This window comes from Schistocerca gregaria, chromosome 8 (genome assembly GCF_023897955.1).
Source record: "Schistocerca gregaria isolate iqSchGreg1 chromosome 8, iqSchGreg1.2, whole genome shotgun sequence".
NCBI lineage: Eukaryota > Metazoa > Arthropoda > Insecta > Orthoptera > Acrididae > Schistocerca > Schistocerca gregaria.
Window position 1 is genome coordinate 208,066,645 of NC_064927.1, and position 19,618 is coordinate 208,086,262.

General features: G+C 40.4%; 1 protein-coding gene across 2 annotated transcripts in view; it reads right to left on the bottom strand.

The window, feature by feature from the left end:
• LOC126283939 (palmitoyltransferase app-like) overlaps window positions 1-19,618 on the bottom strand; it is a 142,218-nt gene that overhangs the window by 50,524 nt on the left and 72,076 nt on the right. For both annotated transcript variants that reach the window (XM_049982328.1, XM_049982327.1), the window contains exon 6: window positions 980-1,097. In XM_049982328.1, coding sequence (XP_049838285.1) covers window positions 980-1,097 — 118 coding nt within the window. The remainder of the gene's footprint in view (window positions 1-979; window positions 1,098-19,618) is intronic.

Here is a 19,618-nt window from a genome sequence, read left to right on the forward strand (position 1 = left end):
TATTTGTTACTACAGTCCTTCCTTCTAACAAGTGATTTTCTTGGTGATTTAATTTTGGAAGGGATAATTGAATTATTCTGTCTCCATATTATAATGTTTCATTTTGGTACCATCATGTTCAGTTAGAATCTGGGCAACTGATTTTCCTCCACTGACCAATTTTAAGCAGGACTTAAATTTCAAAAGTTCTGACCAATCTGTTGGTAATATCTTGTTCAAAGTTTTACTGAATGCATCTTTCACAGTTGTCTTGGCATGTGTTTTGAATTTGTAGATTATTTTATTTATTTATTCAGAATGGAAGTCTGCTTTGAATTTGCCTTGCTGCTCTCTGCTTTCAGAGTAACTTTCCAATGTTGTTAATGAATCACGGTGGAGCCTTCACGAAGTTTATTTTCTTCATCCTGGCAAATATACTGTATGCAAACTAAACTGCCATCTTATTTCTTTGTTAATTGCTCCATCACCTGCCTAGAACTGGAGCTCCCAAATATGAACAAGTCCCTTCTCTGTGATAGTTTTGGCTGTGTAAGAAGATCGAAGTCCCAACACATTAGGCAACGTATGATGAATCAGGAATCTTCTCAGCATTAGTCAACTCCTCATACATATTATTAAACAGCACAGGAACAACTGTGTAGCCATATCCATATTACTTTTCACCCAGAAATGCCTGACCCTGCCGCTGTCTGCAATTAACCTTTGTGTACAGCTAATCTTGAATAATCACATCATGTAATAGTGGACTTCATGAGATTGTCTACTGCTATACCGCAAACACATGATGTGTGAAGATCAAAATTACTCTCAGCCTTCAAAATGCACCCCCCACCCTTTCTTTCTTCAATATTTGTCACTTCTATCTCAGAACATTCTAATGGCCATTAGTAGCAGCCAAATATTAATATGTATGCCATCAGGGCATTCCAATTAATGCTGCTGGAGATAATGGAATCATAATTAATGTTAAAGGACTTACCAATTAAGCTAGGTGGCACAGGGCCACAGAGAACGTATAGGCAGTTTGAACACACGTTTCCTTGGCTGTAGGGGTTGAAGTTTTCCTGTCCTCGTTTGCTTGTGAAAGAGCCTTTGATCTGTAAAGTGAAAATGAATTATCTATCTATTTATTATGATTTAACAAGAAAAATTACAACTGTTTTCATTTATGAAACAAATATAAGGGATTAAGCATACTCTAAGCATCTTGCAGCATGAAAAGGCAAATTTCTTTTTCTTTATGGCATGTGAAGTAGTGAGCACAAAAAATACCCTTCAAAAGACAAGAAAGTAGTCAAGGGAGTTGAAATTTCTCTTACAATTTTGTTAGTATTTTGGATGCAAGGTACACCTACACAAGTATTGGCATAATTAGATCACTTTTCCGAAACTCATGTTCTGCATTTAGTGGCTGGCACTTCATGAAAAACAAATCAGAGCAGCCACTATTGGAATTAGGATGGTCCTGTCCTACGCTAACCTTTCCATGGGCCACTTGGAAGAAGAACTGACCCAGAAGCTAGTCCTCTTTGACTTAGTACAAGATTTATCAATGATATCTCTGTCGGATGGACTAGTGATGAAAATGAGCTGCTTCACTTACAGCAACAAATTAATTCCTTATCTCAACTCAAATTCACATGTTCCTCTCCAAAACCCAAATATTGAGCGCATCTCATTAAAGCTCACGTCCATACCTCGGTCCACATAAAACCTTCCAATAAGAAACAATACCTGGATTTTGACTGTTCCCATCCCTTCCACATCAAATACTCTCTTCCCTACGGTCTGGGCATTCACAGCCAACAAACCTGCTCCACCAATGAATTCCTCAGCACATACAGCAATAACTTCACCTCTGCTTTCCTCTGCAAACGAAATCTGCTGGGCATTACCACTCTCTCATACTCTGGCTAATGCAACTCCCACTCACAAAAGACTCAGAAGCATCCCCTTGTCATCTGGTACCAACCAGAGCTTGAACACCTCAATATTTTACTCCACCGAGGCTATGACTTTCATAAGTTAGAACCTGAAATGAGATCCTCTCCTCCTCATATCATCGCCACATCACTCACTGTAGTCCTATGTTGACCTCTGACATCCCTTTTAAACCATATGACATTCCCAGACCAGACCATTATCCCTAGTTATTCTGCTCTTATAATCCATCTGTTACTACAGTTCTTCCTTCTACCGACTGACTTTCTTGGTGATTTAATCCCTTCAATTGTTCCTGATGTAAATTCCACTCCATTCAGGACCAATAGCTTACTCCAGCTCCTCCACTAGTAAATCCCACAACATAAAAGATGAAGCAACGTTTGAAACTTTGCATACTGTTTACCAATTTTTGCATGTTCACTTCATGGCATTTTATACAGATCTTTACTTACTTTTTTATGTACACTATTCCTTTCCACCACTCCTTTTGCCCCCCGCCCCCTCCCCCCCATCCTCCTCCTCCACCATCTTCACTTAAGTTTTTAAATGGACTATTCATTTCAATTCCCATTTCTCCTCCTCTGTCCCACTTTTGTTTCTCAGCCTGTCATTATATTGTCTCTGGACTGAAGCTGGCAGTGTGCTTACCAATATACCATCTTAGTGATTTCAATTTTAAAAGTGTCTATTGGCAGTACTAAAATTTCAAATACTGAAGGTAAGTACTGACCAGCCACAGTGTCTCTTCCTAACTTTAAAGCTGATAAAATTCCACTCATCTGTGTTCATGTTTTCCATTATAACAACACAAAACTACATGAACACACTGGATGATGTGGATAGAGAATAACTGATAAAACACCATAAAAACTTGTTTTAAAAAACCCATGCATAAATAATTAATTTTTAAGTACATCAGTTTTCCCTTATCTTTCAGCTTTTTACAGCTCTACAACAAGTGTTGGAAAAACTGGTGGTATCAAAAGCATGGCGACATACATACACTAAGTGATCAAAAGCATCCGAACACCCCCAAAACCATACGTTTTTCATATTAGGTGCATTGCACTGCCACTCACTGGCAGGAACTGCATATCAGCGACCTCAGTAGTCATTAGACATGGTGAGAGAGCAGAATGGGGTGGTCTGCAGAACTCACGGAGTTCGAACATGGTCAGGTGATTGAGTGTCACTTGTGTCATATATCTGTACACGGGATTTCCACACTCCTGAACTTCCCTAGGTCCACTGTTTTCCATGTGATAGTGAAGTGGAAATGTGAAGGGATATGTACAGCACAAAAGTGTACAGGCGAACTTCGTCTGTTGACTGACAGAGACTGCCGACAGTTGAAGAGGGTAGTAATGTGTAATAGGCAGTCATCTATTCAGACCACTACACAAGAATTCCAAACTGCATCAGGATCCACTGCAGGTACTATGACAGACGGGAGGTTAGGAAACTTGGATTTTATGGTCGAGCGGCTGGTCATAAGCCACACATCACGCTGGTAAATGCCAAATGACGCCTCACTTGGTGTAAGGAGCGTAAACATTGGACGATTTAACAGTGGAAAAACATTGTGGGGAGTGACGAATCATGGTAAACTATGTGGCGATTCCATGGCAGGGTGTGGGTGTGGTGAATGTCTGGTGAACGTCATCTGCACTGTGTGTAGTGCCAACAGTAAAATTCAGAGCCGGTGGTGTTATGGTGTGGTCGTGCTTTTTGCGGAGGGGGCTTGCACCCCTTGTTGTTTTGCATGGCACTATCACAGCACAGGCCTACATTGCTGTTTTAACACTTTCGCTGCGGCTGAAGCTTATAAGTGTCACAACAAGCCAGGATCCAGTGTGGCTGACGCTTATAAGTGTCCACGCTCACTGTCGGATTACTCAGTCTAGTTGCTGCACCTAAGCTAGCATCAAGGTGTGTAAACTTCTGTTTTGTGTGGTCAGTTATCGAACGTATATTGTTCGTAATGGCGGCTAATGAACAGATATCTGGACCTTCCAATGTGAAAAAGGAGCAGGAAAAGTGTTGAACTGACAGGAGAACAGTTACTTAGTGAACTAGACAACAGTTATTTTCTGTGTAGTGAGGACGAGGCATACCATGGAGATTGTCATTTAAAGGCTGCAGAAGAGTTTCAGAGTGATGATAGTGTGGAAGCACAGCTTTTGCATCTGTTTCATGACAGTTCTGAATCTGACGATATGGATCATGACGATTGTGTGGAAATCAACGACCAAAAAGAGCCCAACCTGTCACACGAAGATAGTCCAGATGAGTCCTGGCATAAAGAACCACATAATATGCATTATCACCTATTTACAAAGGAAGAAGTTTTGCAAATTCATCCTGCTGGTAATTCTCCGATGGATTTCTTCAGATTATTGCTAACAGACAAATTGTTGCAACTTGTAGTTGATGAAATGAACGATAATGCAGTCAACATATTGCTGAGCACAAATACAAAAGAGGGATCTAGGATCTGTAAATGGAAACCTCTGAGTATAGGCAAATTACTAGTTTTCCTGGGAGTTTTGTTACATATAGGTAACGTTAAATATCTGCGATTACAAGACTACTGGAAGAAAGAACCGCTGTTTGGAATAGAGGAATAGTGATGAGTATCAGCAGAGACCGCTATTTGATCATATTACGCTCTCTACATTTTGCAAAAAATCCACTTCCAGAAAACCCGAAACCAGACGATCGTTGATGTAAGGTACGATCTACATCGGATTATTTTAACACGACAACGTCTCAAGCGTATTACCTGGGAAGAGACTTATCAATAGATGAATCAATGAATCTTTGGAGGGGAAGATTGTCATTTAGACAATTCATAAAAAGCAAACGTACCTAATAAATATAGCATTAAGATGCACATGCTCAACAATCCATATGGTTTCATAAATAAGTGCGCTGTATACATGGGAAGTAGTGGAGATATGGGGGGAAAAGGTCACGCTGAAAAGGTCGTTTTGCATTTGATGGCAGAAAAGCTGCATGTTGGTCATCACATTTATTTGAACAATTATTATAACAGTTTTCATTTAGCTACAACTATGTTGAAGCTAAAAAAACTTTCCACAGGAACTCTGAAATTAAATAGGAAATATACTACCGAAGGCGTTATATCGGCAAAACTTGGGAGAGGAGAGGCAATTGCGCGGTATTCTAATGGAGTTTTGATTGGAAAATGGAAGGATCGATGAGAGGTTTCCTACATTTCCACAGAACATCTAGATGTTATGGAGCAAGTGACGAAAGCACGCCAGCAAATAGTCACAAAACCTTTGCCTACAATTAGGTACAATGCGTGTATGTCTGGGACTGATAAACAAGATCAGATGGTTGAAAAAACTATTCTTTCATGTCATTGACATGCTAGTTTTCAATTCTCAATACCTGTACAGCAAATACTCAGGAAATAAAATGACGTCATACGATTACAGAATGAACATTATAAAGGGCTTCTTTCCACCAATGGACGTTCCACGAAATGTGAGCAAGAAACATAAAAAAAAAAAACAAACAAACACATGTTATGCAAAAGCGGAAAGCTACTGCGGGGAAGAAGCAAATTATGAAAAGTGGTGTAAGAAGAGCGCGGAACAATGCAAGCACACTGATACACCATACAAGTGTACAATCTTATCAGACAAACATGGATACTGCTTGAATTGCTGTATAATTTCCCATAAGTAGCAAAAACGCAATAATATTGGGGAAATTCTGATAATCAAAGACAACTTCTTTTATTTCTTTTGACATTGCATGGTTTCTTTTCATGACATGAAAGGTTGGAAGTTTTTTTCACGAGTACTCAGAAATGAGGTTTTCTTTTGTGTTACGTCGACTTATTTCTTAATGGGGTTGTAAAGTGTTCACTTCAGCTTTTTGCGCAAGAATTTTTTGTGCTAAATTTGTTTTAATAGCACCGCAATTGAAGTGATGGGAGACATGAGAGAAGCCTCCATGTGTGTTTTGCTTACTAATATCTACACATCCGGGCATCCCCTGGGCATCTATGATAAATGTAGATGGCTAATTCTCTCATACCAGGAGCAAACATGCTACTAAATTGACGACCTCTATCAGAGTCAATCTTAAAAATGCACATTTGAAGTAAATATAATTTCAAATGATTCCAGTTTCCTGTTCAATTTATTTCCTTCTTAAGAATTTGCATTTTGGAATCCAAATTTGTCTTCAATACAGTGGATTAGTTACTTGTCTGAACTGTATTTTTTGTTACATTATCAACAAATCACGAACATTTGAATGACGCCTGTGACCCCTCTAGGTGTCAGACAGCAAACAGACTTCAAAACCTGACAACAATACAGTCGAAGCTTATTTGAAGTAATGCATCTAACATGTCATCATTAAGTCAGTATAGAACATGACCCTACACGTCTTACAAGGTCTTGATGTCAGCCAGTAGCTCAGGTGTGCTTAGGAGCGTCGTCTCTGAGCGGTGCCTGCTGTTTCAGTGTTGCCGGCCCGCACTCTAGCATTACCAGCCCGCAACAGCACGTTGCTGAGCCGCACTGGAGAGTTGCGCCCCTGCACCGATTCGGCAACGAAAGTGTTAAGCACCTTCTTGCTTCCCGCTGTTGAATAGCAATTGCGGGATGCCGATTGCATCTTTCAACATGATCAAGCACCTGTTCATAACGCACGGCCTGTGGCAGAGTAGTTACATGACAATAACATCTCTGATGACTGTAATGGACTGGCCTGCACAGAGTCCTGACCTGAATCCTATAGAACACCTTTGGGATGTTTTGGAACACCAACTTCGTGCCAGGCCTCATGGACCAACATCGATACTTCTCCTCAGTGTAGCTCTCCATGAAGAATGGGCTACCACTCTCCAAGAAATTTTTCAGCAACTGGTTGAATGTGTGCCTGCAAGAGTGGAAGCTGTCATCAAGGCTAAGGGTGAGCCAACACCACATTGAATTCAAGAATTACTGATGGAGGGCATCACAAACTAGTAAGTCATTTTCAGCCAGGTGTCCAGATACTTTTGATCACATAGTGTATGTAATCTCATTATTCAAACATAAAGATAGGAAAAATTCCGAAAACTATTAAGGACCAACCTGCTGAACACTAGACAAATTTTAGAATAAGATTTTGTATAATACTGTGAAAAGTATACAGACTGGGGTGTCTGTTAAGTGAAGACAAAATCAGGTTTGGCAGATGCAGCATTTTTGTTAAAGCAAATAATTAAAAAAAAAAGAAGGAGAATGGAATAGAGGATTTCACTATTCAGTTGTTACCTTTATTGACTTTATAGAAGCATTTTATAATGTTAATAAAGAACATGTACGTAGAAAAAGGTTACCTATTACATCTGGTAGACTTTCTAAGAAGCCTCTAAAAAATTACACCATCATGGGAAATTTAATGGCAAATAAACACAACCTATATCGACAAACAAAGGGATATGAGCTGGCTGCAATGTGTTACCTGGATCTAGCTAAGTGATAGTAGCTTACACAGCTGGTTAGCACAGGAATGCAGTGTTTTATTTAAATTGTTCTAGAGCAGGAATTACTTGTTGAGAATTAATTAAATTTCCAAGAATTGTTAACAATAGTCATTTATTATGTTTAAAAACCACATCATCAATAAATATGAACTTTCAATGTGGTACACTCTGAAGAAATCTACAAAACAAAGTTATACACTGCAGTCGGTTCCTGTGAGTTTTCAGCTGTTCTGTTGTGAGAGAGTGTCTGAAATTTATAAGTACATCTTTCTTTGTCTTTTCAATATATTCATAAACAATGCTGGAAATTTGCCAGAAGATGTAAAGAAAGAGTAGACTTCTGAAACATCACTATAGCACTGCAATCTTATGCAGCAAGAAACCTGTGAAGATTTTATTCCACATTTTGTGGTTAAGAATCAGAGAAAAGTTCCATGGGGACAAATCTGGGAATACAGTGGGTGGGAGACTGATTCAAAAGCAAGCTTCTGCACATTTATTCTTACAATGCGTGAGTAGGCATATTATCTTGATGTGAGAACACTTATTGTGCTTCAACAAACTTTGAAAAATAATCAAATAATTTGGTATAATTTGAACCAGCACTGCTTTATTCATTACATAATAATCAATCACAGTGCTACATTGTGCTTCATAACATACCACGATTACATTTCCCATTTAGTAGTCTTCTAAATATCTTCACATAACATGTTATAAATTTTTCTCATTGCACGAGAACAGTTTGCTGTTCCTGATTTTTTTCTGACTTGCACACTTCCCAACAAACATCTTAGCAATGCATCAGCACAACATCCCTGTACTTTTATCTCAAAAAGTGGTGTTGCCTGTCATCAACTGATGGTAGAGCAATACAGTTTTACTTGTGAAACTGTAACTGGTGAATACATGGTCAGTTTACAGTCAGTGCAAATGCTTGTAATATCTGAGTACAAAGAGAGGCAAAAAGATTGCCCGGCCCAAATAATTTAATGTCCAAGAACAGAAAATTTCACATGCTCAAGTTCAGAAATGCCAGTGTTCACAACTCTGGCGGTCTCTGCAGCTTCAGCCTTGTTTTTGCATCATGAAACACAAACAATATAATAGTTAGGATTCAGTACACATCAAGATTGATTGCAATTTAACTCATCGCATCATTTCTTTTGAAAATCATTATTAGAGCACATATAAATGGTTGAAATATATGGATTTCGTGCTGGTAGAATTACCACAATGACGAGCGTTTCACATCTGTTTCAAAGGCTGAGTGGATCGACTGACAGTTTATAAATGTAAAGCATGAGCATTCAAATCTAGCTAGAGTCAAGTGTGGTTTTTTTTTATTTAGACCTGTGCAGATAATACTTTGAACCTTAATTTGTTACAAATTGTTCAGCTGTAGGCATTTCTAGGTTCCATGTTCTTTTGTAAGATTCCATTTTATTGAAGTCTAATCTTTAAACAAACAGACAAATGGTCATAGCAAAAATATTGAAAATGGATGTATTTATTTTTAATTACTTCGATCACTGCCTTGTGTCACTACAGGTTTCAGCTCAGAGAAGTGTACCAGCTGATTGGCATACATCATACACCTGCATCACAATGGCAGATATGAATTTATGAGCTAATTATTTCTCTTTACAAACTGTTAGTGCATCTGATGCAGTATGTCATTATGGTGTTGATATTTCCACAGCAAGGAGATGGCTTATAGCTCCTGGGAAGATGTTGATTGGAGGAAAGTCATTTTCCCTGATGACTGTATGACTGAGACCATGAGTGGGGGTCCTGTTCTTGTTTACCATGCAGATGGATGACAATATGATGCGCACTTTGTGGCCAGATGCACTAGAAGCGGACAAATAAGTGCGAAATGTTGGGACCGCATGTCTTACATGGGTGAAAGAACATTAGAACGTATCCAAGTCAAGTTCAATTCAGCACACTATGAACATTTCCTTGAAAATATAATCATGCCTAGAGCTCGATTTTGGTACACTGAAGGATGTCTCACTTACGAACATGATAACCATCCACCAGACACTAGCATTAGGATTTGGAGCTGGTTTCAAAGAAGGGAGAATATTATCTGTCTTCTGTGGCCAATCCTATACAGCATTCATGTGCTCAGCTCAAGAGTAATATATGGGGCAATTGGCCAAACCCACATCCAGGAACCGTGAAAGTCCTATGGGATTTAGTTCATTCTTCATGGGAGAGAACTGCCATGGATGAGGACTTTTTCGACAGACTTGTCAATTCTATGCCTTGAAGGATCCACGCTGTTCTTGATGCCAATGGCATGTGGACAAAATACTGAAGCTATACATAGTGTACTCTTCATTTTATTTTATTTCATTTTTCTGTAAAAGGCATACATAGTTACAAGGCAAACAACATTAATTTCAAAATACAAATCTTCTTGCTACTATATTATTTATATAAGCTCCGAAAGCTTGTAAAAGTTAAATCCTTTTGCGTGTGTGTTCACTTGCCACTGCTTGGTAAGTAGATTTTTCGTCCATCCGCTTATACTATCTTATCATGACTGATTATTTTCTTTGTTGAAAACCATAATTAGTTATTTACTGAAGAGAATATTGAAAAAAGTAATACAGGGTGTATATGTGGACAAGGAAAAAAATTCACGGCTTCTTCCTGGTTAAAAAATAAACTTCCTTCCACATGAAAAGATGTTTTCCCTGTGTTAAGTGACAGTATACTTTCCCTCGGGATCATAAAACTTATCAATCCATTGAATGGGTAAGGTTTCACAAATCAGTGTAGAACTTCCCGCCAGTTTAGGAAACAAACTCAGAAAAAAATGTGTTTTGGAAAGATATTTGATTTGCAGCAACATGTAAGCTGCATATTTCCGTATTACGAAAGTATATAGTCGATTTCAACCAAACACAGAAGGGTAGTTTCTGAAGCATTGAAATTGAGATCGCCATGTGCTTTTGTGAGCCAACCATACCTCATGCCACGTGATCTTGTCAGCCAATAATAGCAGATATTTATCGCGCTGACATGGGGCTCCAAAAACCTGTGTGCCGTCTCTGGCACACAGAGTCCTATCTTTGACTCTTATTTCTTTGAACTACTTTTGTTCTATGTGTTCTCTCGGCATAAAACTTGTGTTCTGCCATGTTTGTTCTTTCTGTCTCAGTGTTTAATAAACGTATATATGATACTTCATGTGTGTTATTACCAACTAACCATACGTGATAACCACAGTGGTGACCCCAACATCTTCGTCGTGTGATCGCAAGTTATTTTGTGCTTGTTTTCATCATTAACAAACTTCGGGTGCCAGCCCACATTGTTCTCACCACAATGGATCTATCAGTGTCTTTCTGTGCTAGTGCCACACACCCTATTAATTGTGCTTGTGACCACGACTGGTCAAGTGTACCTAATGCACGTTTGGTTCACAGTGAACAATTATTTACCCCCAGCTACGCCAGTGGCCATCTAACCTTAACAAACATGGATACTGCTTGAACTGCTGTATAATTTCCCATAAGAAGCAAAAACGCAATAATATTGGGGAAATTCTGATTATCAAAGACAACTTCTTTTATTTCTTTTGACATTGCATGGTTTCTTTTCACGACATGAAAGGTTGGAAGTTTTTTTCACGAGTACTCAGAAATGAGGTTTTCTTTTGTGTTAAGTCGACTTATTTCTTATTGCATTGTAAAGTGTTCACTTCAGCTTTTTGCGAAAGAATTTTTTGTGCTAAATTTGTTTTAATAGCACCGCAATTGAAGTGATGGGAGACATGAGAGAAGCCTCCATGTGTGTTTTGCTTACTAATATCTACACATCTGGGCGTCCCCTGGGCATCTATGATAAATGTAGATGGCTAATTCTCTCATACCAGGAGCAAACATGCTACTAAATTGACGACCTCTATCAGAGTCAATCTTAAAAATGCACATTTTAAGTAAGTATCTAATGTGGCAGCACAACAACGGCCACAACATGGACAGTGCACACTGCCTAACAACAACGTGGATGATCATCCAGACGTTGTGGTTTACCCCTCATCTACTCAGGTACCTTCGGGTTGGTTCGACGTGCAGATGAAGTTCTAGAACTTTGATTCGAACATTTCTATGTGCAGGGTAGAAAATTCTTATATGCCTAGTGTCGAACCCCCCCCCCCCCCCCCCATACGCTACTCACGCACTACCTATGCCGTCCCGGTTCAGCTAGGTCAGTGAACCAACCTGCCTGCAGATCCCTTCCTGACCCCTCTTGACAACTTCCCTTTGCGAGTAATGGCAGTTGTCGTAAGATTCGCACCACAGATGGCCCACCTGTACGTTACAGGGCCAGATGCCTTAATGCTTCCAAACTTTTGCACGCCAAGGAAATCGCTCAGGATCTGTTGGCTTCAGGCATGCTTCGCCCTTCCAATAGCAACTGGTCTTCACCTATTCACCTTGTTCCTAAAAAGGACAGCACCTTACGCATGTGCAGGGACTACAGGTCCATTAATGCTCGCACCATTATCGATAATTACCCAATTCCTCATATCGAGGATTTCAAGAAATTACTACATGGTTCTAAGTTTCTCTCTGTCTTAGATTGTTCCAAGGAGTACCAACAAATTCCTATGCATCCACCACATATTCCGAAGATGGCCATCATCACACCCTTCGGCCTATTTGAATACTGTTACATGCCTTACGGACTGAAAAATTCTGTGCAGACTTTGCAGCAGTTCATTGATTCCATTTTGCTACCTCTGCCATTTGCTTACGCTTACTTAGATGATATATTGATCTTTTCCTCCTCTGCTGAGGAGCATAATCTTCATCTCAATGCAGTCTGTTCAGCCCTTGCTGCCAATGGCATAGTGATGAATCATAATAAATCTCAACTCTGTTCCACATCAGTTACCTTCCTAGACCATACTGTCTCTGCCGATGACTTCCGACAGATGAGTTCTTGTGTCGAAACCATACTTGATCTTCCTCTTCTTGAGGATTATGCTCTGGTCTGTCGTTTTCTGGGTATGCAAAGTTTTACTGCCGCCATATTCCTCAAGCTGCCTCCGTCCAAATGGCCCACGCTGACACTCTCTCCGGCAAAAACACCACAGGGAAACAGAAGCTGGACTGGACCAAACCCACGCTCGACACCTTTGGTAACCTTAAAACTGCCCTTGCCAAATCCGTTACACTTGCCCAAACTGACCCAGAGGCCCAAGTTTCTATCACGACTAATGTGACTGACTCAGCTGTGGATGCTGTTTTACAACAGCACACTGCGAATTAAATGCAACCACTCCACTTCTTTTCCAAGAAACTAAGACCCAGTGCAAGTGGTCGGTTTTCGTTCGTGAGCTCCTCACTGTGTATAAGGCAATTAAACATTTCCGTAGTGACCTCGAGGGGCGACCTTTCACAATCTACACAGATCACAAGCATCTCATGGATGCTATTCGTAGCCCACCTAAGGACCTTCCGCCGAGGTGTTTCCGCCTTATGGACTACATCTGTCAGCACTTTTCTGACGCGTCCTATATCCGTTGTGCAGAGAGACTGTTGTGGGAGAGTACCATTTCCTCATCTGCTTGCTAGCCGCACCACTGAATCTGGAAAAGCTTCAGGCCGAAGACGACGATATACAAGGCCGAAGACGACGATATACAGCGAATAATATCAGACTATGAGTCATTGCTTTCTGTGCAACTTCATATCCTACACGGATCAACGATCACTGTCCTTTGCGACACCTCTACTGGCACTCCCCGCCCTCTGGTTCTTATCGCCCTTCATCATGAAGTCTTTATTGCTTTGCACGGCCTGGCCCACCCTGGAACGCGAGCAATGATGCGGCTGGTTACTGAGTGCTCTGTCTGGCCTGGCGTGAAGCACAACTGCCGCATTTGAACCCGCACTTGCATAGTAAGGTCGGCAGGCACACTCAACCTCTGTTGGGCAAATTTTACATTACAAAGGGGTGTCTTTGGCAAATTCACATCGATGTTGTTGGCCCCCTCCCAAGGATTACAGATACATCTTATCGATCATCGATCGCGACCCGCTGGGTCGAGGCAGTCACGACAGACCATCACTCTTTCTTTCGTCTCGGCACGGGTTGCTCATTTCGGCTGTCCCCTGTCTCTCATGACTGATGAGGAATGACAGTTTGAGTCCATTTTCTTTGCACGACTGCGCGACCTCTGTGATGTTGCCAAATTCCACACCACAGCTTACCACCTGCAGGCGAATGGCCTAGTCGAACAGTGGCACTGCACTCCCAAGACCGCGCTTATGTGCCACGTTGGCTTATGGTCCGGGGTACTCCGTTAGGTCCTGCTAGGTATTTGCTCGGTCTATAAAGAAGACTAGCGCATATCGCTCACCGAGATTCTATATGGTGAACCCCTCCCCCTTTCTGCAAAATTCGTGGAGGATTCACCGTCAGCCAAAACCCGTGGATCTTCCTGCTCTGGTTGAAAGGGTTCGTGCGCACATTGCATACCTCCGCACCCCCCTTCCACGCCCTCACTCCACCGCACCTGTGTTCATCCATAAGGACCTTGCTTCGTGTGAATTTATGATGTTGCGCAATGACACTGTAGAAGCAACCTCGCAGGCACCTTATTCAGGCCCTCACACGTGTTACATCGGCGTATGAACACGTTGGTAATCCACCTACATGGGTGACCAAAGACTGTGTCTGTTAATAACATGAAACTGGTGTGGTCACTCACCGATCCACCTCCCGATGCTGCTGCCCTGCCACCGGATGCTCCCGACCTGCCTTGACTCTTGCAGTGCAGTTTCTGAAGCGCATACTTCTCGCGATGGCCGCCGTCTACAACCGCCGCGCTGGCACGAAGATTATGAATTCGAGTGATGAAGTTTCATCCGTCGTGCTGTGCACTACCAGGGGGATGGGGGTTCTCTGTATCATCTCTGGCACAGAGCACCCTATCTTTGAGTCTTATTTCTTTGAACTGCTTTTGTTCTATGTCTTCGCTCGGCACGCAACTTGTGTTCTGCCGTTTTGTTCTTTATGTCTTGGTGTTTCATAAATGTATATACGATTCTTAGTGTGTGTTACTACCGACCAACCATATGTGATAACCACACCTGATTTTGTAAATCGATCTCCCAATACTGCTCCTGGGTGGTCAGGTAATCACTTCAAAATTGATTCTGGAAATCCGCTTCTGTTTGCTTATTTTCCAGTTCCACAATCTATTTTCGCTGCCATGAAAATGCAACTGGTATTGAATCATGCTTGGACTGTCAGGCTTTGCCTTGTTTTTAAAAATTTCGCCCGATATTGATGGAGTGGCTTTTTGTACAGTGAAGGATAAGTAGAAATATTAGACTGAAGCTGTTTACAACCTCATCTAACTGAGGAGAAATAGCAATTGTGTTGGCTAGATCATAAACTACACCTGCTGTTTTCCAGGTGCCATAGTTAACTGGGTTAGCAAATTACTTCAGACCTTAACACGCAAACGAAACAGTGAAAAACAGATTCCAAAACTTGGTTTTCGTCTTTCAGAAGATGTGTTGCATATAAAAGTAGTGATTCAGAGCATAGGACACATGATGTAATTAGCCTGTAGCAATGTCACTGTTAAGTAATGCAAACACAGATAGGAAAAGTTAATGATTTAAATTAATGTACATAGAGTAGCTACCAGAAAAGCTGATGTTTCACATATAATATTTGTCTTTTTTGCAGGTGTTACACTTAGAGTTAACATACATCTACATCTACATCTATACTCCACAAGCCACCCAAAGGTGTGTATCTGAGGGCACCTTGCGTGCCACTGTCATTACTTCCCTTTCCTGTTCCAGTTGCGTATGGTTTGAGGGAAGAACGACTGCCAGAAAGCCTCTGAGCATGCTCGAATCTTTCTAATTTTACATTCATGATCTCCTCGGGAGGTAAAATAAGGGGGAAGCAATATATTCGATACCTCATCCAAAAATGCACCCTCTCTAAACCTGGACAGCAAGCTACACCGCGATGCAGAGCGCCTCTCCTGCAGAGTCTGCCACTTGAGTTTGATAAACATCTCAGTAACGCTATCATGCTTACGAAATAACCCTGTGACGAAACGCACCACTCTTCTTTGGATCTTCTCTATCTCCTCTGTCAACCTGACCTGGTACGGATCCCACACTGATGAGCAATACTCAAGTATAGGTCGAACGAGTGTTTTGTAAGCCACCTCCTTTGTTGATGGACTGCATTTTCTAAGGACTCTCCCAATGAATCTGAACCTGGCACCCGCCTTACCAACACTTAATTTTATATGATCATTCCACTTCAAATCGTTCCGTATGCATATTCCCAGATATTTTACAGACGTAACTAATGGTTCAAATGGCTCTGAGCACTATGGGACTCAACATCTTAGGTCATAAGTCCCCTAGGACTTAGAACTACTTAAACCTAACTAACCTAAGGACATCACACACACCCATGCCCGAGGCAGGATTCGAACCTGCGACCGTAGAAGTCCCGCAGTTCCGGACTGCAGCGCCAGAACTGCACGGCTACCGCGGCCGGCACAGAAGTAACTGTTACCAGTGTGTGTTCCACTATCATATAATCATACAATAAAGGATCCTTCTTTCTATGTATTCACAATACATTACATCTGTCTATGTTAAGGGTCAGTTGCCACTCCCTGCACCAAGTGCCTATCCGCTGCAGTTCTTCCTGCATTTCGCTGCAATTTTCTAAAGTTGCAACTTCTCTGTATACTACAGCATCATCTGCAAAAATCCGCATGGAACTTTCGACACTATCTACTAGGTCATTTATATATATTGTGAAAAGCAATGGTCCCATAACACTCCCCTGTGGCACACCAGATGTTACTTTAATGTCTGTAGACGTCTCTCCATTGAGAACAACATGCTGTGTTCTGTTTGCTAAAAACTCTTCAATTCAGCCACACAGCTGGTATGATATTCCATAGGCTCTTACTTTGTTTATCAGGCGACATTGCGGAACTGTATCGAACGCCTTCTGGAAGTCAAGGAAAGTTGCATCTACCTGAGAGCCTCTATCTAAGACTTTCTGGGTCTCATGAACAAATAAAGCGAGTTGGGACTCAAATGATCGCTGTTTCGAATCCATGTTGATTCCTACAGAGTAGATTCTGGGTTTCCAGAAATGATATGATACGCGAGCAAAAAACATGCTCTAAAATTCTACAACAGATCGATGTCAGAGATATAGGCCTATAGTTTTGCGCATCTGCTCGACAACCCTTCTTGAAAACCGGGACTACTTGTGCTCTTTTCCAATCATTTGGAATCTTCCGTTCCTCTAGAGATTTGCAGTACACGGCTCTTAGAAGGGGGGCAAGTTCTTGCGCTTACTCTGTGTAGAATCGAACTGGTATCCCGTCAGGTCCAGTGGACTTTCCTCTGTTGAGTGATTTCAGTTGCTTTTCTATTCCTTGGACACTTATTTCAATGTCAGCCATTTTTTCGTACATGCGAGGATTTAGAGAAGGAACTGCAGTGCGGTGTTCCTCTGTGAAACAGCTTTGGAAGAAAGTGTTTAGTATTTCAGCTTTACGTGTGTCATCCTCTGTTTCAGTGCCATCATCATCCCAGAGTGTTGCATATGCTGTTTCAATCCACTTACTGATTTAACGTAACACCAGAACTCCCTAGAATTTTCTGTCAAGTCGGTACATAGAATTTTACTTTCGAATTCACTGAACGCTTCACGCATAGCCCTCCTTACGCTAACTTTGACATCATTTAGCTTCTGTTTGTTTGAGAGGTTTTGGCTGCGTTTAAACTTGCACTGAAGCTCTCTTTGCTTTCGCAAATGAGCCAGTAAAATTTTAAGTAATTACTTAAGTGTCTGGTCTTCTGGGCTTGAAATTCTTGTAAGTGGCTGGCCCTCAAAATGTTAAGCTTTAAATGAAAATCAAACACTCTGTGATTTAAGAAATTCAAAGCACATTCGCACATGAACATAACTAATATTGAGTAAAATTAAATGTACTTTGAAAGTAACGCTTTTCAAACGACCAATTGCAATATTTTTCGGCGATCTGTTAGAAATCTGAATTTCGTAAATCATACTAAAATCCGACTTATAGAGCATATTCGCATGTCCAGATTCACAAAGAAGTAGGTTTTTGGCATGCAAATTTTCTTGAGTAACCAGTACTGTATTATCTCATGTTTAATTCTGTGGCATAATGCCAAACGTCGCAAAAGATAACAATGTGCACTTCAAATTCTGCAAAAGTTGACACTATACAATAGTGTTTCAAATAAATTGAAAGGCCCTGTGGAAAAGGTTAATTAAAGACTTTTTTTTTTTTTTTTTTTTTTTTTTTTTTTTTTTTTTTTTTTTTTTTTTTTTTTTGCAAATCAACAAAAATAGCTTCATTGTTCCTCAAGGGAATTAATACCAGACTGCCAAAAACCTGGTAATAAAATAAAATCAGAAAACTGAGACTAATTACATATTTTAGCCTTCCATAATTATATAATATTTTAATTTGCTACATAGCTCCCGGCCACAGAAATCCGTTTTGTTCTAGAGAGCTGTAAACCAAGATGAAACAGTAAAATCACTAAACATAAACACGGTTCACACGGAGACTACCCCTCATGCCACTACAACTCCGAATGCTCTGCGCATGCACGAATCTGGCAGCTTGGGTGTACAAGAGAAACGTTTCCGGGTATCATCTGGCTGCTTGTTTCTACTGCTGATACAGCTCGTGTCTAGTTACCTTGGATACAGCTAACAGCCACAGTTATAGTAGCCAGAAGCATAAGAAGGTACTGCTCATACGCGACTCAACTGCAACTGTGCATACGCATAAGCCTGTTGTCAACTTCTCAAAAGGACCTAATGTTAACTGCTGTGACATCACAACCATTGGAAGCAGTTTGTTGTATTGCAGTCTTCATCTTAAAGCCTTTGACACACTTTGCTGTTGGCAGGCACTTGTGTGTGCGCTGTGTTTTGTTGTTGTAAATGGCACATTTCCTTTGCAACTTAAGTTTTTTTCCCCTCTCATTTATATTTAATTGCTGCAGTATTATATTGCAGTAGTGGGCTAAAGTAAAATTCTTTGTTAGAGTATTAGTTCTTATCAGTCAAAACTACAAAAATTTAACTGAACACTAAAACAACAAAAATTCCTGAATTGTTAAAAATTCCCGGTTTTTTCCCCAGTTTTCTACCAGATGAAAAATTTCCCGGTTGTCCCGGAGCATATACACCTTGTAATAAAAAAAAGAAAATATAATTTAATAACAAAAAGTAAATAGAGAACGAAGCATCTGCGACAGGATAAAAAAAAGGTTGCAGTGAGATTTTATCTGACACTAAACTGGAAACAACACATATTGGAAAGCACATCCACTCGCTCGTGTAAACCGGATATAAGGACTTACAAAGATACGCCAATCAGTTGATAGATTTCCCTTAGGTGATAACAGTAGTCATGCCAGGTTGTGGTCGAAGTAATTACAAATAAATACATCCATTTTCGGTATTTTTACTATGACCATTTGTCTGTTTATATGTTACACCATTACAAAATGGAATCTTTTACAAATTAATGTTTAAACCATTAACTGCACAGGTCTTTAAAAAGAGAGACAACTGACTCCTCTTAGATTCAAATGCATGTCCCTTACATTCGTTCATAAACCGGCAACCCACGCACTCAGCCATTGAAACAGATGTGAAAAATTCACCATTGCAGTAATTCTAGCAATGTGGAGTCCCTATATTTCAACCATTTCTACGTGATCTAATAATGATTTTCAAAAGAAATGATACGATGAGTAAAATTTCAATGAATCTTGACATATACTGTATCCTAACTACATATTGCTTCTATTTGATAATGTAAACACCAAGCTGAAGCTGTACAGACTGCCAGAGTTGTGAACACTGGACTTCTGAACTTGGGCATGTGCAATGCTCTGTTCTTGTACTATAAATTATTCAGGCCAGGCAATCTTTTTTGCATGTCATTGTACATACTAACTTTCTTGCCTTGAGAAACAAGAATGGATAGCTCAGTATTATGTAGGTATTCCAATAGACTGGCACACTATTTTATCATGTCTCTTGCATGCAAACAATGTCTCATTTTGGTCAAAAAAG